Genomic DNA, 22204 nt, shown 5'->3' with positions numbered 1-22204 from the left:
GGGGCGGGGGATGCCCACCTATGAGGCGGTGCCACTGTGGGCTCCTGCCCGGGCACTGCGCATGCGCAGCGGTTCTGGCGCAGCCCTGGGCGGTCTGTGAGTGTCCCAAGGGGGACCCGGCTCCACGTGGACTTGGCGGGGGGCGGGGCAGATGCAGGGGCGGGGCTAGGGTGGGCTCTGGGCAGACTCAGCGCGGGGTGGGGAGGTTAAAGCAGCTTCCCCAGGGGGATGAGGCGCGAGTCAGAGAGTGGCCCTGGCCAGGGGCCTTTTTATTTGCTTCAACATTTATTTTAATCCCTTATTCACCTGGGAGGCGCTGGGCAGGCTCAGGAGGCTGCAGACCGCCCCCCGCACTTCGCCCGGCCCACTCGACTGTATGTTTGTGCTGCTGGATTTGAAAGGTGTTTGCAATGTACAAAGCATGGTATCGTCAGTTTTCGTGGGCACAGCCCACTACTTCAGATGACCGGAGTTGTGAGTTTAGGCTGTACAGATGTATTTATTTTGGCTCTGCACAGCCTAAACTCAAAACTCCAGTCATCTGAAGAAGTGGGCTGTGCCCACGAAAGCTCGTGATACCACATATATGTTTTGTTAATCTATAAAGTGCTACCAGACTGTTAGTCTGTACAGGATAAACTGAAAAAAAAATCTCTGCTACCCCCTGAATCTGGTATAATTTACGCAGCTGCACTCCATTCCATTAGTGTACTTATCTGTGCTTGGATAATATTTAGTGCTTTCACCAATGGGCCCATAACCATGGCATATTCTGCCAATAAAACCAACTCTGCTAGATTCAGCCTTTTGACCAGCCAATACGTAATGTTAATAAAAATACAGAATGATCAGTGGGGGGGGGGGGGGGGTTTAACAAAAAGAAAAGCATAACGCAAAAAACTGCTTCTTGCATACTGAATGTGGAGTCCTGGGAACCCATTTCTCATGGATCTTTCTTGTTCATTCCGTATGCACCAAATTCTCTCCACAGCCATGAACACAGAGTTCCATCCTTTCTGGCATGGCCGAATGAACTGTGGCTTGCATTCTGCTTCCACCATTTTTGCTCCAATTGCTGAGTGTTCAATTTTAATTTAGTGCTTAGCATCTGGCAAAAGTGGGCCTGGCCATCTTTTTTTAGATGTCATTTAATTCTTCTTGTACCACATCTATAAATGAAACTAGATTCTGCAAGTGGCAGGCTCAATGTTGGTGTTTTGGTACAATTTATTCACGGTTGTTATTGCTGTCAGGGACATGTTCAGTTTTCTGAAATTCAGCTTATCAACATGAAACCCTGTTGTTGAAAACACAGTTGAAACACACCTCCTCCTCCCTTCCCCCCCCAAAAAAACCCAAGCCACATTAGTATGTCCCCCAATTGATATACCATGCTGGGAACAATACATTGACGGGATCCTGGGAGAAGCTGTGACTCCACTCCTGAGCCAGACATCCTCTGGTCCATCCCTCTCTCCTGTCCCCTGCACTCCAGGCCACCCATCTAGCCCCCAGCTGCTCTCCACACATGAGGATTCCCCTGCCCTTGGCCCCATGACTGCACCATGCCAAGCAGCAGGGCTGGCAGTGGGGCAGCCGTTCCAGCCAGGCACTGGAGGAACTGGGTGCGAGGGGGGGGCAGAAGGGAAGGGGCTTGGATTAAAGTTAGGGAGCCTGGTCAGTGGCCAACCCTGTTCACCGTGCTGCCCAGAGTGGTTCTTGTTCTGCCCTGGCCCAGCTGACCCCTCCTCCCCCCTCAGTTGCTCCAATGCTAAGAGCCGGATATGCCGACTCAGGGACTTTCCCCACGGGCTGCACAGGGGCTGGTAGGGAGCCTGTGGAGACACAAACTGGGTGTTCGACAGCCTGGGCCAGTGGCGCTGCCTGGCATCTCCAGGAGCCTGTTGGGCCAGGGGCTTCCAGTCCCAAACTGGACACCTGCCTCCCTCATCCCTCCCCCTCTCGCCCTGCCCCCATCCCCTCACAGCTCCCCTCTCCCACCCCTCATAACTTCTGCTCCTCAGCTAGGGAGAGCCACTATGCAGGCACAAGTGTTGGGGTCCAGCCATCCGATCTGGGTGTAACTCGGCGTGTGCATTGCTGCCATGCGAGTGACTGTTGTGCTTTGCAGAGTCACAAGCACAGAGCTATTAGAGATGGCAAAGCCCCATTAGCTCACGGAATCTATGGCTCTGGGGTCAGGTCAGGGCGTCTCTTCTCCATATTTGCAAAATGCCTTCCCTGTGTGTGTCCAGTGCAGCTGAGATTCTTTTCTGTCTCTTTTCTCTAGGACGTAAGAAACACCTTGAGCAGGTAGGTGGCTCGCACTCCTGTCATACTGCACAGCACAGGGAAAGAGCTTGGAGCTGATGTCGGCACCACATCTCCCCAGGGCTCTACAGCCAGATGTTGGATAGAAATGTCTCTGGCTCACTTAATTCTGAGGGTCTCACCCTTGCACAGCAGACTCTGGAATTCCCCATTCAGGGGCACAGTCTGACTTCAGATATTTCCTGGAGCTTTCACCTACCTGGGGACTGGCTGCCTCAGGACTGTGGGACTGGAATATGGGTCTGTCACTGCTGGGCACACTTAGACCAGGGCAGCAGGGACCCGGAGTCTCAGTCTGGTTTCTAGTGGGCAGATTCCTTCAGCCCTTCACGTAGGAACCTCCTGTCCCTCATCGCCTGGAGGCCAAAGAGTAAATTGGCCATTGAGACTCAATTCCACTTTTGTCCCCAGCTGGTCTCTCCGGGCCAGAGGTGAACAGCAGTGGGACCTTTCAGGGAAAGGTCCACCTGCCAGAGGAGATTTCCCCTAAACTGGAAGAACAAGTAAATTCTTTCTCCTAGATAATGACTGCACTGTCGGAGACTCTGAGGGAATTCAAAGGTACCTAGAAGGGATGGAGTAGGGGAAAGTTTTAGAAACTATTGAATCTGGCCTCTGAAGCCAACCCTCCCCTGCCTCAATTCCCACGTGGAGAATGACGGCCCCATCATGCTGCTCTCCTTAGAGGCACTGAGCAAACAGAGTCATCTGCTTGCAAATAGAGCCAGGGGTTTGCAAATTCTGAACCTCCCGTTGGTGTAAATGGATCAAAATAGGTAATGTTAATGTCATGGCAATGTCTTCCCCCAGTGCAGCTCTAGGTTATGACAAGAGGTGGTTAGTGACTGAGAGAAACCAGGTGGGAGGGGATGAGAAGGGAAAAGTAAATCTCACTTTCAGTTTGTCTCCTGGGGCAGGGATGAGGCTGCAGAGATGTTCGCTCCATTGCTGGTAGGAGCCCAAGCAAGAGAGGACACGGAAGATTTCAAACCGTTTCATACTAAACACTTGAGTGTGTTTCTGTCTGGTCTCTGATACAAGTGAAACGCAGAGTTCAGCGTGGGGACATTGTTATAAAGAGGAGAGCCTGGAATCTCACCTCTCTTATCCCTTCCCCCACTAGACACTCTGCCCTCTGCACTGGAGAGAGCAAGAGGAGAATCCCTGGGAGATTTCAGACAAGGTGAGTTTTTCATGTGGCGATTCTAAAAATGAGAAAATTCCAGCAAAATCATCTTCATAGGATTGTCATTGAAGTTACCAACCAAACCCAGTGACCACGGTGCACACAACCCTAAATTGAGATCAGTGAGGAGCCCCAGGGACACTGCATGGGGACCTGCAGACACTTTGAGAATCACTGATCTACGAGGTGTGATGCTTAAAGGGGTGATGTTAAAGCACACAATGGACGGCATCTTCAGGCTCAGATTTCACTGGTCAGTTTCAATATGGGGTTGGTTTCAAACAATAAATAGACTGAAAGGCTGAGAGCTGACTGGCTTCCATGGTATCAGTTTGTTCATGGTGAGAAACTGCTGGATATGCAAGGGCTCTTCAGTTTAGTGCAGGCCTGGGCAAAATACAGCCCATGGGCCGGATCTAGCTCGCCAGGCCATCACATCCGGCCCTCTGATGCTTGGCGAGCTTTGGGCTAGTTCCGTGGTTGCCACTTCCCACCTGCAAGCCACTCAGAAAGTGAAGGTGAGCCCAGAGATAAAGCAGGAAGGCATCCACTCCCAGGCCAGAAAGGAAGCACTGTGCCCTCTCCCCTCTGGCTCATAGTTATTCAAACACCCACACGGCCCCACAGCCTGTGTGAGGGTTGGGCAGGCTTCCTGTCTGCTTCAGAGAGGTGCTAGGCTGCTGGTCGGGAGTCACTCAGGTAAGTCTCCTAGGCAAAGCCTGCCTCTGGCACCCCAACCTCTCTCTTCCCCTCCTAATTCTCTGCCCCACACTCCTGCCCCCAACTCCACGTACCCAAACTCTTTGTTCTCTTCCTGCATCCAAATATTCAAGGAGCTCTTCATGGTCAGAAACCCTCAGCCCCTTATTTGTCCACTCAGCCACTTCTCTAAATTAACCTTACTTTAAATATCTCATGAGTAGTTGGTTAATCCAGTGCCCCAGATCACACCTGCTTTTTTCACCCAAACTCCTTCCCAGACCCCTCTTTCCCTCCTCATCCCAAACCCTCACCCAAAACTCCCTTCTTCTCCCAGTGTCCATCCCATTCGCTGTATTTCCTGCTTAATGTCTTGGAAGAGTGCAGCTCTCAACCACTTTCCAAAATCTTGGCGTGCCCCCCCCACATCAAAATGAATTGCCCACCCCTGGTCTAGTGGATACAGTTCAGTGAGAGTCAATAACTGAAAGATGCAGCCAGAGAATTTCAGGCTAGAGAGGAGGCACAAATATTTGATGGGTAAGAGGATTCGCTGCTGAAACCAATCAGCAAAGAACTGGTGGGTTCTCCCATCTCTTGATGTCTTCCAATCAGCACTGGGCAACTTTCTAGAAAACATGCTGTGGGGGAACAGAGCTTTGTGCCTGGGTAGCTGGGCTACGTATAATGGCTTGTGCCACAGAGGGGACAGACTGCATGGCTCGGGATATTTTCTGATGCTATGAATCCATGAATTTTAAGGTCTTATCTTGCAAACACTCAGCACACGTGTTTAATAATATGCATCTGAATACTCATATTAACTTCACTTCCTCTCTGTTGTGGAGAGAGTTTATAAAGTCTGTGTCAGATGAGAGAACCAAAGTTTGGGCTGCAAATCAATTCACTAAGACTAAGGATTATAAATACTGCAGCCCAAATTAAATTAAACCTATGTCCATGTTCAGGCAGATGAATATGTGACTTGTTAGCAGAAACACTGGGTGCTGAGAACTGAATCTCCATTGTTGCAGGCAAAGTAATATAACTCAAGCCAGGTATTGAGAGAAATAAATACGGCTTTCGGATCTAACTTGTGTGTGGTGTTTATGGAATATCTAGACTCAGCATTTGCCCGAAACGGGAGAGCCCAGCATGTTTTTCACCGGGGACAGAGTCTGGGCAGAATTGGGGTGTGGAAAGGATTAAAGCCCTTTTTGAAATGTCTCTAATTCCCCTTTTCCCCCTGCCAGGCTGCAGAACACCCATGTCTGTCTCCAGCTCAGCCCCTGGCCTGCAGAGCCAGGGACAGGAAATGGCTGTGGCGGAGCCTGTGAGCTTCGAGGAGGTGGTTGTGTATTTCTCTGAGGAGGAATGGGCTCTGCTGGACCCAGGCCAGAGAGCCCTCTACAGCGATGTGATGCAGGAGAATTACGAAGCTGTGAGTTGGCTGGGTGAGGATTCCTGTCCCCTTGCATAACAGAAGCTGGGTGGGCTCTGGAGCAGCTGGGTTGGGTTTGGTTCAGGGTCCTTCATTGCCCGAACCCCCAATATTAGCAGTATTTGCCCCAGTAATCCTGGTTCCTGTGTGAGAGGAGATTCAGTGACATAATAGCGGTGCTGCTCTTCCCGCAGCCAAGGTCTCATTGTGGTTCCCACCATCTTGCCCATGTTGTGCCTTGGCCGGAGTGTCAGTGGAAGGGCCCAGGCAGGAACGGCAGGGACCAGAGTTGTGGGGCTGGGTGCAGCTGCTCTTAGCAGCTGTAGGGTCCCCTTGTGCTATTGTGCTGAGCCCCTGGAAGAAAGGTGCCAACTCATAGTCCTTCCTTGCCTCTGGTAGATTCTATGCAAGCCAGAGAGTCACCAAATGGCAGGCCCCATTGGCCACAAGAGGAGGGCTGCTGCTACTGGCAGAGTAGAATCAAAGCTGCAGAAGGGGAGTTGAGCTGCAGGAGCATCTACAAGCAGCAGAGAAGCAGCCCATCCTGTCTCCACCTTGGCTGGCCACAGGATCAGGCCGGCACTGCCCTGGCTGTTTGCAGGACTGACAGCTGTTGTGGGCAGCTGACAGGGCCCACCATGGCACAGTCAGTCAGGATCAGGAGTGTGGACCATAGGCAGGGCCTGAAGTGGCCAGCCAAGGATTCATTTTCTTGATCAGACAATTCTCCTGTCTCCTTCTGGCTCAAGTAGAGCATCTGAGTCCAAGAGCAGGGAAAGTCCAGCCCCCAGCCAAGAGCTTTGTGGGCAGAGCCCATAGGGCTCTAGAGCTCTGCCGGATCCTTTCCCTCTCAGCCCTAGAGACCTGACATGTGTCAGCTCAAATGAGAGTCCTGGCTAGAGGCGTCTGTCAGTCCTGAAAGTCTTAGAGCTCTCCCCTTATGAGCAGTGTGTTCCTGCCCTGCCCAAGTATGCAACAGGCCCTAAGGGAGACTGAGTTGTATCCTGCAGAGTGCAGCAGAGCGCTCAGTTCCCCATGGAAGTCAGCTGGGCTATTCCCAATATGGTGGTGGGGCGGGGGAAGGATGGAATTAGTGTGTCCAGGGATCTTGTACCAGCCAGAGACCAGTCTCTGGAAGGTGGGGAAGGAGCCTCTCTGGGTAGGAGACTCAGAACCTGGCTTTGGAAGCAGGAATGGCACAGACCTTAATGAACAAGATCAGCACTTGGTTAATTGCTCCCTGAATAGGATTTCCAGTCTCCAGAGCTCATGTGCTCTCCTGGATGGAGCAAAGGGAAGAGCTGCAGATCCTGGATCTCCAAGGCTGTGAGGAAGGGGAGATAATCAATGACACCCACACAGGTGAGAAATCAGCTAAATTGACTCAAACCAATTTATGTGTTCTCATAGCAGATGTTGGTTGTGTGTTTTCATCAAGTCTGACTGGCCCTTCAGCCTGTCATCAACTCCAGTCTGAGAGTGCCAGATGGGGAAATAGTTATGGGGGAGCAGGGTGAACTCAGCTCATGATTATTGAATCTTTCCAGCCATTCTTTGGGTTTCTCCCCCATTTTCTATTCACCATTGAGAATTTTTATTTCAGCTCCGCACATAGAATGACTCCTGTGTGGTTCCTCTCTCCATCCCAGCAGGTGATGAGATGCTGAATGAGAACAGTGAGAGGAGTCTTCAGGAGGAAGGACCTGAGCAAATGGCTCCATGTGGGGTGTTAGTGGAAAGATCTGAAGGGCATCTTTCTCAGAGTCCTGAGCAAGGAGAAACTTGTGACAGTCAGCGTACTCTAGAAAGGCAGCAGGGAAACCATCCAGGAGCAGGACAGGATAAATCCAGTCACAGGAGCAGAAGTTTGAAAACAAACACACCTGTTCAAAAGAAAATCCCCCATCAACATTCACCTTCTTCTTGCAGTGACCGTGCAACTCTTATTAAACATGAAAGACCCCACACAGAAGAGAAACCCTTCTGCTGCTCTGACTGTGGGAAAAGCTTCAGTCGGAGATCACACCTTGTTAGACATAGGAGAGTTCACACGGGAGAGAAACCCTTCAGCTGCTCTGACTGTGGGAAAAGCTTCAGTCAGACCTCAAACCTTGTTATCCATAGGAGAGTCCACACAGGAGAGAAACCCTTCAGCTGCTCTGACTGTGGGAAAAGCTTCAGGCACAGGCCACACCTTGTTAGACATAGGAGAACCCACACAGGAGAGAAACCTTTCAGCTGCTCTGACTGCGGGAAAAGCTTCATTCGATGGTCTCAGCTTATTAGCCATAGGAGAGCCCACACAGGAGAAAAACCCTTCAGCTGCTCTGACTGTGGGAAAAGATTCAGTCAGAGCTCAGCCCTTGTTTTCCATAGGAGAGCCCACACAAGTGAGAAACACTTCAGCTGCTCTGACTGTGGGAAAAGCTTCAGTCAGAACTCAACCCTTGTTATCCATAGGAGAGTCCACACAGGGGAGAAACCCTTCAGCTGCTCTGACTGTGGGAAAAGCTTCAGGCACAGTTCACGCCTTGTTAGACATAGGAGAACCCACACAGGAGAGAAACCTTTCAGCTGCTCTGACTGTGGGAAAAGCTTCATTCGATGGTCACAGCTTATTAGCCATAGGAGAGTCCACACAGGAGAGAAACCCTTCAGCTGCTCTGACTGTGGGAAAAGCTTCAGTCAGAGCTCAACCCTTGTTATCCATAGGAGAGTCCACACAGGAGAGAAACCCTTCAGCTGCTCTGACTGTGGGAAAAGCTTCAGTCACAGTTCACACCTTGTTAGACATAGGAGAGTCCACACGGAAGAAAAACCCTTCAGCTGCTCTGACTGTGGGAAAAGCTTCAGTCAGAACTCAACCCTTGTTATCCATAGGAGAGTCCACACAGGAGAGAAACCTTTCAGCTGCTCTGACTGTGGGAAAAGCTTCATTTGATGGTCACAGCTTATTAGCCATAGGAGAGTCCACACAGGAGAGAAACCCTTCAGCTGCTCTGACTGTGGGAAAAGCTTCAGTCAGAGCTCAATCCTTGTTATCCATAGGGGTATGTCTACACTACCCTCCTAATTCGAAATAGGAGGGTAATGTAGTCATACCGCAATTGCAAATGAAGCCTGGGATTTGAATTTCTCGGGCTTCATTTGCATAAAGCTGGCTGGCGCCATTTTTAAATGCCGGCAGTTCGAACCCCGTGCCGCGCGGCTACACGCGGCATGGAGTAGCTAGTTCGGATTCCTAATCCGAACTAGCTGTACTCCTCGTGGAATGAGGAGTACAGCTAGTTCGGATTAGGAAGCCTAATCCGAACTAGCTACTCCGTGCCGCGTGTAGCCGCGCGGCACGGGGTTCGAACTGCCGGCATTTAAAAATGGCGCCGGCCGGCTTTATGCAAATGAAGCCCGGGAAATTCAAATCCCGGGCTTCATTTGCAATTGCGGTATGACTACATTACCCTCCTATTTCGAATTAGGAGGGTAGTGTAGACATACCCTAGGAGAGTCCACACAGGAGAGAAACCTTTCAGCTGCTCTGACTGGGAAAAGCTTCATTTGATGGTCACAGCTTATTAGCCATAGGAGAGTCCACACAAGAGAAACTCTTCAGCTGCTCTGATTGTGGGAAAAGTTTCAGTCGGTGTTCACACCTTGTCATCCATAGGAGGAGTCACACGCGGGATAAACCGTTCAGCTGCTCTGACTGTGGGAAAATCTTCAGTCAGATCTCAACCCTTGTTAGACATAGGAAAACCGATACGGAAGAAGCTATTCACCTCCTCTCACTGTAGGAAATGCTGCAGTCAGAAATCACACCTTGTTATCCATGATAACTCTCACAGAAGAGAAATCCTTTAACTGCTCTGACTTTGGGAAATGTTATAGCGAGAGTTCAAGTCTTATTGCATATAGATGAACCCACATAGGTGAGAAACCGTATAGTGGTGGTGAGCAAAATTTTTCTCTGTTTACAGAATGCAGCCTGCCTAAGGCTTTGATCCTGTCCACAAGGCAGTGCCAGGCCCCACCTCCAAATTAAGATGTACTGAGGGGGAAGGAGCTCGGCCCAACCCCTTCTTCATGCTTTGTAACCACTATAGAGGAGGCAGCGCTAGGCTGAGTCTTTGCTATACAACCTGAGGCCGGCACTAGAGGCACTGCTGCCACTGCATTGCTGGCCTCAAGGGCCACATGGACATGTCAGGGGTGCCTCTGGGGCTGGTCCTGGACTGTATGGCTGCAGCAGCAACACCTCCAGCCCTGGACTGAATGGGTGCAGTAGTGGTGCTTCTGGTGTCCGGGGCTGGTCCTAGTCTGTGTGGCTGCTGCTGCAGCAGCAGAGCCTCCCTCCAGGGTGACCAGGACAGTGTGACTGGAGATGCTGCTGCAAGGGGGCCCAAAGCCAGGTAATATTTGCTGTCCTTCCCAGACACTCCCTCCCAATCACCTAAATTCCCTTTCCTCCAGCAGCCAGCACCACCAGCTTGCACTGACAAGCTTCTTTTTTCTTGCACCCTCTCTCCTGGCCACACATTGCATCGTCTCCCTGGCCAGACACTTGCCTGTTTCTGCATCCCAAATCCTCAAAACCCCAACCCTTTCTTGAGGCCTCTGTCACATTATTGGATTTTAAGGTGAGCATACAGGTAACTGCTGTGATCACGAGGAACTGTTTGCCCCAAATTTGGTACAAAGTGGGCCGTGTGAGGTGTCAAACGAAAGCTGATATTGTGCTGATTCTGTGTATGGTATTTGTGTACTTGTTTGGAGTTTGTATGGGGAGTTATGACTATGGGCTCTGCTGAAGCTGTGTATGGACTGCCTGTCATGGGGACAGAATGTCCAATGAGTGACTATGCTAATCAGTATAGCTCCAAGGACAATGGTTCTCAGGGTGTCCAATACACACCTGAAGAATGCGTGTGGAAAGCTGGAAAGCAGCCGGAGCACAATGGCTGCTGGAATATGAAACAGGTCACTTGACCATGTGATTAGCTGCAGCTTGAGAGACACCAGAAATGAATATCAAATGCCATGAGGGGGGCTCCATCTTGTCTTCAGTCTTGCTACTTATCCGAGAAGCAGCCTTGCTAAGGACAGAGACACGGGAAGGATTGCTGACCCATCCTGACATACGATGTACCTGAAAGACTTATGCTAGTAGTTTGTAACATCTCCACTAAGATCCTGCATCAAGAACTTGCTGATTGATGTATATAATATATTCTCCTTAACAGCCTTATTCTTAACCTTTTCTGTCTTTTATTAATAAACATTAGGTTCTAAAGGATTGGTCTACCGTGATCTGGTGGATAAGATCTAAAGTATAAATTGACCAGGAATTCATGGCTGGTTCTTTGGAACTGGGTGCGTCTGTTCTGGGTTGGAAAGATTGGGCTCTATAGCCCCTCACCTCTCTGTAAGCCCAGGGCTGATTGTGGCATAGAAAGAGCTGGGGTATCTGAGGTGTTTTGCTCATGAGGCTTCCTGCAGGCTGGATTGGCAGCTGAAGGGCTCACTGTGACTGGTTTGTGGCCTATTTTGGAAAGGTCTCCAGTCAAGCGCTGTCAGCAGTCCTGGTTTTGAGCAATTTGCCCTGAGTGGGTTCCTTCAGCAGTGTTCAGGCCCGCCCTGGCCCGGCGAAGCCAATCACAGCCCTGCCCTCTCCAAACCTTCTGTAGATTACTGTTGCTAATGGAAACTCACTGTTAATTACATAATTAGTCAAGACATTTTGCTGGGGCTACATCTGGGCAGTTGCATTTGAATTATAAAAGAGATTAAACCTTTTAACTTTCTCATGGTAGTTGATCAAACTTTATTTTAAATTAAGTAAAATTTATGTCCAGTACACACTGTGGAGGTAGGCCTCACTAGCCTGGCCACAGACTGAACCATACGCAGTGTATCCTGTGTCAGAAGCGAGCTTCCTAAGCAAGTTGAGCAAGAAACCACAATGCTGTTAAACAAACAAAAAATCGCACTGCTTGCATTTTGTTATCGGGTCAAGCAGATGTTACCATCTAAGAGTAAAGTGCCTTACTTCCTCTTTTCTCTGTAAATTTCCACTGTGACTTTGTAAGAAGGTATAAATATCTCAGGCATTTGAGTGTGAGGAGGGGCTTGTATCGGTAAGGCGTAACTCCCTGCCATCTGCAACACCCCCCCCCCCAACTGGGATATTAAAATGGTTTTGTCTAACTTGAACCCTAAACCTAGCATGTGTTTATTTCACAACAATTCTGATGCCGTGACTCAGATCCACACATCCTGCTTTTCGTTCGGGAAAAACCATGGGCCACTCCCTACCTAACTCCAGGCACCACAAGCAAGGTGAGGGGCCTTTTAAATCCCTACTTTGAGAATCAGTAGAGGGCTTCCGGTTGGCTTCAGGTGCTTGGTGGAATTGCTAGATCCGAGGTCAGTTTAAAACCAGTGTGCCTGCTTTAAAAAAAAAACAGTTGTCAGGAATTTGGAAATAAGACCGTTCTGGTGGGAGAGTCTGGTATATAAGTCCGGTTGTTAAATCATGCGTTTGTTGAGTGTGTGAATGTATCTGACTGAGTGCATGATTCCTGAGAAATGAGCATTGAGTCTTGTCACCTCCCTGGGATAGACTCCTGGGGCATCCGTCAGCCACCCTGGCTGCCCGCTGTGAAGGAGCAACCAGCTCTAGCAGTTAAAAGTCTCGGATGGTATGAGGTCTCAGTGGTGACTAACCCCATTTACCCCTCCCTGTTTCTAGCTACATCCTGTTACTGGGGGGGTCAGGATCACCTCGGCGACAGAAATCGTGGGATGATGCCTGGACAGTGCAGACTTCCCCACCTGTGTTTCCCTGTGTAAATGAGGTAATAGGTACTGGACAGTCAAAAGAGATTCCCGTTCTCCCTTAAGGGGACTCCAGCATACTATGGCTGTGTCTACACTGGGCCACTTATTCCGGAAAATCAGCCGCTTTTCCGGAATAAGCTGCAAGCTGTCTACACTGGCCCTTGAATTTCTGGAAAAGCAACGATGCTCTACTGTACAAAATCAGCCGCTGTTCCGGAAAAGGGCCAGTGTACACAGCCCAGTAGTCTTTTCTGGAAAAAAGCCCCAATCGCGAAAATGGCGATTGGGGCTCTTTTCTGGAAAAGCGTGTCTACATTGTCCACAGATGCTTTTCCGGGAAAAGGGCTTTTCTGGAAAAGCAGCCTGCCAATGTAGACGCTCCTTTTCCGGAAAAACTGAAAACGGAATAGTATTCCGTTTTAAGCAGTTCCGGAAATTCATGCCAGTGTAGACACAGCCCTCATGTATGTGCATTGCTCACCTAAAACTTGCAAGTTTCTGGATAAGTGGGATGTGTACACACAAAATGATTCATCTAGACAGTTTCTGGTGAAAGGTACTTTTAATATTGGTAAAATAGTGCACTTGAAGGGTACCTTGGAATCCAGAGGATCTAAGATACCCCAAGTTCAATAGGATGCCTTTTTCAATTGGTATGAGGTGGTGTCTAAAAGGAAAACTGAATTTCAAATTAGGAGTCTAAAAGACTCGCAAAAAACAAAAAAACAAAAAATAAAAAAATCTTATATTACATTTAAAACAAATCAAGAAAAATTGGCTATTCCTTGAAATCCGATCTGCAGTGGTATAAGAAAACGTCCAAGTGCTTAAATAACTTCCAAGTGCTTGGTCTTTCTCTTGCTTCTAATGTTCTGCTTTCTGTTAAAAGCATTTTGGAAAAAAGCATCTAGATTGGCACGGATGCTTTTCCACAAAAGCACTTTTTACGGAAAAGCGTCCATGCCAATCTGGACATGCCTCTGCGCAAAAAAGCCCTGATCACCATTATAGCCATCAGGGCTTTTTTGTGCAAAACAGTACTGTGCTGTCTATACTGGCTGTCTTGCGCAAATGATTTTCTCAAGAGGGCTTTTGCCCGAACGGGAGCAGCATTGTATTTCCGCAAGAACACTGTAGACAGTGTAGACAGTTGGCAAGTTTTTCTGGAAAAGCGGCTGATTTTCCGGAAAAATGGGCCAGTCTAGACAAAGCCCCTAGTGTAGATGTAGCCTCTATGAATTACCTGCAGTGAGGCTGTTAGTGTCAGCATCTAACTAATTGTATCATTAGGCCATGTCTTCACTCAGGTGGAGCTCACTGCTGCAATCCATCTTCCAGAAATTGATTTAGCAAGTCTAGCTAAGCCTCACTAAACCAAAGCCCTAGGGCACCTCCTGCTCTTTGCTACTATCCTACTCCCACTGTGAGGGCACCACCAAGCTCAACTGAAGGTAAAACCAACTCCAGATACAAGTTGAAGAATGGTGGGAAGAAAAGACCCATTGACCTGGCAACAAGGCACCACTGGGAGTTGAACCCAGGAGCTCGATTTACAAGGAAGGTGCTTTAGCCAACTAACCCATGGTGCCTGCCTTGAAAAGGCCTTTAAAACTGTTCAACTTTATCGTGCCAGACACCCCCTTCCCATTCCAAAGTGCAGCCGTTCCCCATTTCCCTCCAGCTCTTGCCATGACTCAAGGCCTGCGCAGCCCAAGACATATGATTGAGAGCTGGTACCCAAAACCTTTTTGTCAATTGTAGCACCAGGCCCCAAAGGGACAGACCCAAGGCAGCCGCCTGGTCCTAAGGCCGGGCCTGCAGCCAGGGGGAGGGTGAAGAATCAGCACCCGCTATAGGCCTCTGCTCTGCCAGCTGAGCTATGGAAGGGTGCCTGGGGTGGGCTGATTTGCCCAGGTGGGGCTTTTTGATGAGTGCCAGGGCAAGATCCCCCCGAAGGGGACGGCCTCCCAGGGGAGGGGCAGGAGAACCCAGCAGCACAGGTTGTCACGGGTACTTCACGCACAGAAAGATCCTTGAGTGAAACCAGGCAGAAATGCCGAGTCTCACTCCCTGCAGCTCCCCTTGCTGCCCTGGAATGCGCTGCCCCTTCTCCCACCGGCCTGAGCCTGGCATCCTTCCCCTGCCTGGCACCACAGAAAGCCCCTTGGCGTGAGCCTGGGCAAGATACAGGCCTCAGTCCTGTCACCTCTGAGGGGCTTGTGCCTCGGCCTCCTCTGCCCTTGGTGCCTGCTCTCCCGGATGCCCCTGAGCGCTGCTGGCCAAAGGAGGCAGCAAGGCAGGAGAGGGGGGAGGAGCAAGTCCCACTGAGGCCAACAGCTCGGGCTTAAGCCTCCAGCCCCAGCACAAATCCTTCAGTCGGGCCCGTGTGGCTCCCTCCTGCCCCCACACACGTTCACAGGGGGAAACGTGCCCCATGTTCCATTCCCCGAGCCTGGCCTGGGTGACGGGATCAGCCCTCCAGCAGCCCACAGAACACATCCACCCTGCCATGTGCTAGATATACTTTTGCTCAAGAGCATCCATGGCAGTGTGGACACTCCCTTATGCAAGAAGCCCTTTCTTACCACGCTTTACTGTAAAACTTCTTGCACAAGAGTGAGTGGGCACCTGGTGCTGGCCACTGTCGGCAGACAGGACACTGGGCTAGATGGACCTTTGTCTGACCCAGTACGGCCGTTCTTATGTTTTTATGTTTATAAATGTATGCATTCGTCCACCTGGACTGCCGAGCCTGCAAAGACCCCCCCCCCCCCCCTTGGATCACAGCTCCAAGAGGGTCTTTATCTCTGGCCCAGACACTGACAGTGCCCAGTGTTTCTGCCCCTTGCTTGGTCCGGTGATGTGTCCCTGGAGGGGTCTCTGGGGGCTTGTGCCTGTGACATGGCTCTCCGAAAGGCAGACGTGCTCGATCTTAGGCAAAGAACCCAGAAACAACCCTTTACGGCAAAAAACACAAGGACGGCTCTTGGTCCGCATCCCTGGGCCACACAGAGTATCCAGAAGTCAATTCCCTACCTCTCGCTTGGCTGTTCTAGAGCTTAGCCCAAAGTCTGATAAACTCTACTCTCCCACCCAACAACCTCTGGGACTCCTCTGCTGCCCGGCTCCTCACACCACGGAGAGTGCAGGGCAGCCACTACCCCAGCATCGCCACTTCTGGTCTTTGCCTAATAGCCAAGAAGTTCTGCTTTACCCAAACAACACAGGCACCCTCTTGCCTCTGGCTAGCCTCATGGCAGATGTAGGATTTCCTCACTAATTTTCCCAGAAACTTTGCAGGCAGGCATTGGTGGTATAGTGGTGAGCATAGCTGCCTTCCAAGCAGTTGACCTGGGTTCAATTCCCAGCCAATGCAATGTAAAGAGGGAGCATCAAAGCTCCTTGCTGAGCCTTTTTACTTGAACCCTGAAAAAACAGGCACAAACAGGTCCTGCAGCTGTGGGCTGCCTCTCACCGCTCTTCATCCTCTCCGAGAGCATGCACAGTAATGCGGTTCCTCCCTCACATACCCCTGCGGCAATTCCTTGACCTTGGCTCTGACTTGGTAGGATGCGGGGGTAGGAGGGAGGTGACCTTTCTTTGCTAGACCATTGGCCATTTGGCCAAAAATGTCGGCATTCCTCCGCATGGACTGCAGGGCCTGCAGAGACTCCTCCTGGGACCACAGCTCCAAGAGGGTCTGTATCTGTGGCCCAGACAATGACAGTGCCTGGCGTTTGCTGCCCCTTGCTTGATTTGATTCCCAGCCAATGCAGGTGGGAAGGGAACAGGCAGCCTCCTGGGGGAGATCTTATTTAACCCTGAACAACAGGCACAAGTGGGTCCCACAGCCAAGGGCTCCCTCTCACCGCTTTTCGTGGGGAGCAGCTCAAACAAAACTAATTTGGCTGTTGTGGGGTCTGCATGGGGCTTGTACCCGTGACCTGGGCATTATTAGCATCAAGCTCTAAACAGCTGAGCCAGCAGGCCCAAAGGTGGCCCCACAACAGAGGGAAGAGAAGAGTTTCCCTGCTATTGGGGAAAGCAGGCCAGGCCAAGGCCCTTTTAACCCCTGGGTCTGTGCAGGCTGGAGCCTCCTCTTACCAGTTTTCTGGCCTATTTCCTGAAAAGCTCACAGTCTTGTGCCTATTTCTGTTTCCCTGTCCATAGCAGGCAGCTAAAGGAGGGAGAGAACAGTCACCACAACAAACATACCTGTGGCCAGCACAGGGCTTGGACCCAAGACCTTAGTATTACTAGCTTCATGCACTAACCAACTTTACTAGCCAGCCAACCCAAACACAGCTCACAAATAGCCCTTTTAGAAAGGTGTGTCCGGCAGCTGAAGGGCTGTCTCTGCAGCTGCCAATGGCTCTTCTCTGACAGGGCCACTAGCGACTCACAGTGATGTGGGCTGGCTTGTCCAGCTGATTTGAGGTTTGGTCAAGGTGGCTGGTGGCCGGCATGGCGCACTGAGACCCAGGGCAAAGAGGCAGCTGGAATCTCTTGCTGCCAGCACCTTGCCTCCCAGCTTCTTCCCTGTCGGCAGCAGCCGCAGCCCCTTTCAGCCAGTCGGTCAGCCTGTGAAGAGAGGCAGGAATGGGGCCAAGTAGCGAGTCAGGCTGAGGGGGGCAGGCAAAGCTCATCTTGCCTTGCAGGGCCACTGGCAACAGCTTCTCTCTTGTGCACTGCTGAGGAGAAAAATGCCTTGAGAGAGGCAAGAAAGACCCATTTAGAAGAGTGTTTACTTTGAAGTAAGAATAAGACCCTCCGGAAAAGGGCGCTTTTTCCGGAGGATCGGGGCCAGTCTAGACGCTCTTTTCCGGCTTTTTTAAAAGCCGGAAAAAAGCGGCGGCCATTTTTATTTAAATGCCGCGGGGGATATTTAAATCCCCCGCGGATTTCCCTACGACGATAGGTGAAATTTACATGCCCCTTACGGAAAAGGGGCCAGTGTAGACATAGCCCGGGGGTTTTAGGAACCAGATCTGCACCTAACGCCAACATTGGCTAGTGAGGGGTCTGGACAGCTTCTGCAGAGAAGGAGACAGTAACTGCAGAGCATCCTTGCCAACTATTTCAGAGAGCGGAGGAATGCAAAATCTTTGTCAGTAAAAGGCAACTGTAACCCCAGGTGAGACTTGAACCCACAATCCCTGGCTCAGGAGGCCAGTGCCTTGTCCATTAGGCGACTGGGGCACACAGAAAAGCCTGTCAGGGAAAGAAATTCACCCTTCTAAATGGCCCTTCTTCAACTTTTAGCTCCTGATTAAGCCCCTTTGAAGAAGCCAGATACACAGGAAGGGCTGATCACACCCCTCTGAAAATCAGCTTTCCATGGGTATCGGTAGCTGGCTCCAAGTCATGGGCCTTGACATCTCGTCTCCCTCCCGAATCCAGGGAAGTGTCTCCCACCGCTGCAGCCTCCTGATACTCTATGGCCCTGTCTGTACAGCAGGGACAGCAACACTCACAGCCCCACAGGAGGGCCCCTGGCAGCCTCTGATGTTCCCTGTGTGAGCCCCAGAACCAGCCCTGAGTGAGGGGGGCATGGGGAGCAGCTCACACATGCCAAGGGGCTTGCCTGGGGCACAACATGAGCCTGCCAGGCAGCAGTGACATCACAAGGAACTTTTACAGCACCTCAGCTTATTGGCTGGGAGGCAGTGACCTCACAGAGCAACCATGGCAACAGCCAGGTGGGACAGGGGCAATCTCAGAGACCCCCATGGCCTGGCTGCCTGGAATCTCCTTTGTGAGGTTTCCCCTTGAGGGCAGAAGGGATTGAGGGTCCCAGCTGGGAGTGTCTCTGTGGAGATTTCCCCTTTCCCCAGGCTGCAGTGGGAGGGGCTGGCACTGAACTGAAGAGAGATCTGGGAGAAGCAAGAGGAAGGGCTGTAAACATCCGATGAGGACGGGATACAAACCCTCTAAGCCAGCCTCAGGCCAGAGCACCCAGGACCCCTCTGCATGACTGTTGAAATGGTTTGCTGTGTGAATTCTGTGGGTCAGGTAACGTCAGGCCTGGGCACTGAGATTATTTATCAGTTTCCCTAGCCTGCTGTTACTTAGCGCTGTGATGGCCGAGTGGTTAAGTTGTTGGACTTGAAATCCCATAGGATTTCCCTGTGCAGGTTCAATTCCTGCTCACAGTAAGGCCTGCCTTTTGGCCACAAGCCTTTCTAGGGCAACATGGTACCCAAACCCTGAGAAGAACGTGCCTGTCCCATCAGAAGGGACACCTGCAGAAGGCAACAAGGCAACAGAGGCTAGAAAAGCAGGAGAGAACATGGATTGCAGGGTCCTGCCTAACAATAGGAAAACCAGTCTGGGATGAAGCATACCTGGGTGGTCAACAAATACCTTTGATGTCAACACCCATGCGTCCAGACTATCGCGCTGAGCCGACAAACAGCTGATCATACCGGATATGGGCAGGAGCCTGTTACAAACATACAGTAAACACCATTATCATACTGCCTGGTGCACATTCCTACCTTCCTTTGTGCACACAACATACTTGGGGCTCTAATTACTGGCCACCTGCCTTTCACACAGATCATTGATCCTTGTGACTTTCAGGTACATTCATACGGCAGCTGTTTAAACATAATGGCTGTGTCTACACTGGCCACTTATTCCGGAATCTCAGTCACTTTTCCTGAATAACTTGCCAGCTGTCTACACTGGCCCCTTGAATTTCTGGAAAAGCACTGACGATCTACTGTAAGAAATCAGCCGCTTTTCCGGAAATACTATGCTGCTCCCATTCGGGCAAAAGTCCTTTTCCGGAAAAGGGCCAGTGTAGACAGCACAGTAGTGTTTTCCGCAAAAAAGCCCCGCGCCGCCCCCCCTCCCCACCTGCATCCAGATGTGACTCTCGGCCCGCAGGTAGAACGGAAGGCCTATTCCTTCAGAAGCGTACAGCGTCGAACGGACTTGACGGCACGGGAAAGAGAAACGCAAAACGAGTAGCCGTGGTATCGGCTTACGCGGCAGGACTGCATTTTGCAGACCGTAGGCCGACCTTCCTGGTCCGGTTGGGCGCGTCTACGCCACAGCTGCGGCTCGAAATAAGCTACGCCATTTGAACCACGCCAATGGCGCTGCTTCTTTTGAGCATCTTTCGAAAGAGCTTATTTTGTCTGCACCGTGGAACGTGTTCGTCAGTGTTCTGGGGAAAGGGTGAGGCGGCAAACGTTGCGGACAGTGCAAAAAGGATGCCTGATACTTTTGTCCGAAGCGGGCAGCGAAGAGCTATGAAGGGAACTCGCAACACTCTGAGGGAGGGGACAGGGCGAGCTAGTTGTCACAGGGTGCTTAAACACCCAGGCTATGTCTACACTGGCACCCTTTTCCGGAAATGCTTAAAACGGAACAGTTTTCTGTTATAAGTATTTCCGGAAAAAGCGTGTCTACATTGGCAGGATGCTTTTCCGGAAAAGCACTTTTTCCGGAAAAGCGTCCGTGCCAATGTAGACGCGCTTTTCCGCAAAAAAGCCCCGATCGTCATTTTCACGATCGGGGCTTTTTTGCGGAAAAGAAATATGTGCTGTCTACACTTGCCCTTTTCCGGAACAATTTTCCGGAAAAGGACTTTTGCCCGAACAGGAGCAGCATAATTTTTCCGGAAAAGCAGCTGATTTCTTACAGTAGATCATCAGTGCTTTTCCGGAAATTCAAGGGGCCAGTGTAGACAGCTGGCAAGTTATTCTGGAAAAGCGGCTGATTTTCCGCAATAAGTGTCCAGTGTAGACACAGCCCCAGGCTATGTCTAGACTGGCATGATTTTCCGGAAATGCTTTTAACGGAAAAGTTTTCTGTTAAAAGCATTTTCAGAAAAGCGTGTCTAGATTGGCAGGATGCTTTTCCACAAAAGCACTTTTTGCGGAAAAGCGTCTGTGGCCAATCTAGACGCGCTTTTCCGCAAAAAAGCCCCGATCGCCATTTTTGCGATCAGGGCTTTTTTGCGGAAAACAAATCTCTGCTGTCTACACTGGCCCTTTTGCGCAAAAGTTTTTCGGAAAAAGACTTTTGCCCGAAAGGGAGCAGCATAGTATTTCCGCAAAAACACTGACAATCTTACATGAGATCATCAGTGCTTTTGTGGAAATTCAAGCGGCCAGTGTAGAAAGCTGGCAAGTTTTTCCGGAAAAGTGGCTGATTTTCTGGAAAAACTGGCCAGTCTAGACACAGCCCCAGGCTGGCTACGTCTACACTGGCCCCAAATTCCGGAAAAGGGATGCAAAGCAGGTGAGTCAGAATAGGGAAATCCGCGGGGGATTTAAATAATCCCCGCGGGATTTAAATAAACATGTCCGCCGCTTCTAGACGTCGGCCTCTAGACTGGCGCGATCCTCTGGAATAAAGCCCTTTTCCGGAGGATCTCATTCCTACTTGAATCCCCCGCGGATTTCCCAATTCTGACTTACCTGCTTTGCATCCCTTTTCCGGAATTTGGGGCCAGTGTAGACGTAGCCGCTGAGTCTACACTGGCCACTTATTCCAGAAAAGCACTCGCTTTTCCGGAATAACTTGCCAGCTGTCTACACTGGCCGCTTGCTTTTCCAGAAAAGCAATGATGATCTAATGTAAAATCGTCAGTGTTTTTCCGGAAAAACTATGCTGCTCCCGTTCGGGCAAAAGTCCTTTTCTGGAAAAACTGTTCTGGAAAAGGGCCAGTGTAGACAGCCCAGTAGTCTTTTCCGCAAAAAAGCCCCGATCGCGAAAATGACGATCGGGGCTTTTTTGCGGAAAAGCGCGTCTACATTGGCCACAGACGCTTTTTCAGAAAAAGTGCTTTTCCGGAAAAGCATCCTGCCTATGTAGACGCGCTTTTTCCGGAAATACTTATAATGGAAAACTGTTCCGTTTTAAGCATTTCCAGAAAAGTGTGCCAGTGTAGACGTAGCCCCAGTAATCTGTTTCCCGGCAGCCGCTGAGTTGGGGCCTAGGCCGGAGGATGTTGCGAAGGCCGAGATACCGAGGCAGTGTGATGAAATGCATCCCCCCGGCCACGTACTCAAGGAGCTGACTGGGGTGACATCTGAGACATGGAGGATTATTTCAGAAAACTCGCGGCAGGCGGGAGAGATTCCCGAAGAGGGGGAAGGGGCAACCTATCAAAAGGGTATATCTGCTGTCTTCAGGAAAGCTGTGGGTACCGTCTCACGTGACTTGCGCACGAATGCACTCGCTAGCCAAACGCAAACTAGACGGAGCTACCGTCAGGGGGCTGCTAAAGGGTCAGAGATACCGTTCCCGAGGAATAGTTATCGCCGTAGTGCCCAGCCTCGCTGGAAGGGCGTAACAAGCGGGGGTCCGGCAGGGATTCCTTGTGGGCCCAGTTCCCTTCCTCGGCCATTCGGATGGACGGCGTAGAGACGGCGCTTATCAAGACTGCGGAGGACCCCGAGCTGGGAGGGGTTGCAGGTGCTGTGGAGGACGGGATCCTCGCAATTCAAAATGATCTGGACAAAGCGGAGAAATGGTTTGGAGAGACTACAATGAAGTTCAATAAGGCCAAATGCAAAGTACTCCGCTTATGAACAATCGATCCATTGCTTGCGCCCACGTGCACGGTGGCAGAGAGAGAGAGAGAGAGAGAGAGAGAGAGAGAGAGAGAGAATGGGAAACGGCTGTCTAGGAAGGAATACTGTGGACAAGAATCGGCACAGCAGGGGAGAGGGCCAGGGAGAGGCTGGCTGTCACAG

General features: G+C 50.7%; 1 protein-coding gene and 2 non-coding genes across 3 annotated transcripts; all 3 read left to right on the top strand.

Annotated features, from left to right (window-relative positions):
- The first annotated feature begins 884 nt into the window (after positions 1–884).
- Positions 885–8759, top strand: LOC149522946 (uncharacterized). The gene is made up of 4 exons (XM_089771341.1): positions 885–3514; positions 5470–5670; positions 6906–7019; positions 7307–8759. Exons 2-4 carry the CDS (start codon positions 5484–5486, stop codon positions 8596–8598), a joined length of 1593 nt encoding a protein of 530 aa, XP_089627467.1. The 5' UTR covers positions 885–3514; positions 5470–5483; the 3' UTR covers positions 8599–8759.
- A 7036-nt stretch (positions 8760–15795) lies between these two features.
- TRNAG-UCC (transfer RNA glycine (anticodon UCC)) lies at positions 15796–15867 on the top strand. Its single transcript has one exon. It is a non-coding gene; the product is annotated as a tRNA-Gly (tRNA).
- Positions 15868–18564: 2697 nt separating this feature from the next.
- Positions 18565–18646, top strand: TRNAS-UGA (transfer RNA serine (anticodon UGA)). Its single transcript has one exon. It is a non-coding gene; the product is annotated as a tRNA-Ser (tRNA).
- The last annotated feature ends 3558 nt before the right edge of the window (positions 18647–22204 follow it).

This window comes from Pelodiscus sinensis, chromosome 19, assembly GCF_052426305.1.
Source record: "Pelodiscus sinensis isolate ZL-2025 chromosome 19, ASM5242630v1, whole genome shotgun sequence".
Classification (NCBI taxonomy): Eukaryota; Metazoa; Chordata; order Testudines; family Trionychidae; genus Pelodiscus; species Pelodiscus sinensis.
The sequence above is the reverse complement of the archived record's forward strand: the minus strand, read 5'-3'. Positions and strand labels throughout refer to the sequence as shown.

Coding starts and splice junctions, on each gene's coding strand:
- LOC149522946 (XM_089771341.1), top strand. CDS start 5,484: ATGTCTGTCTCCAGCTCAGCCCCTGGCCTGCAGAGCCAGGGACAGGAA. Junction 5,671..6,905: donor CGAAGCTGTGAGTTGGCTGG/GTGAGGATTCCT, acceptor CTCCCTGAATAG/GATTTCCAGTCTCCAGAGCT. Junction 7,020..7,306: donor AATCAATGACACCCACACAG/GTGAGAAATCAG, acceptor TCTCCATCCCAG/CAGGTGATGAGATGCTGAAT.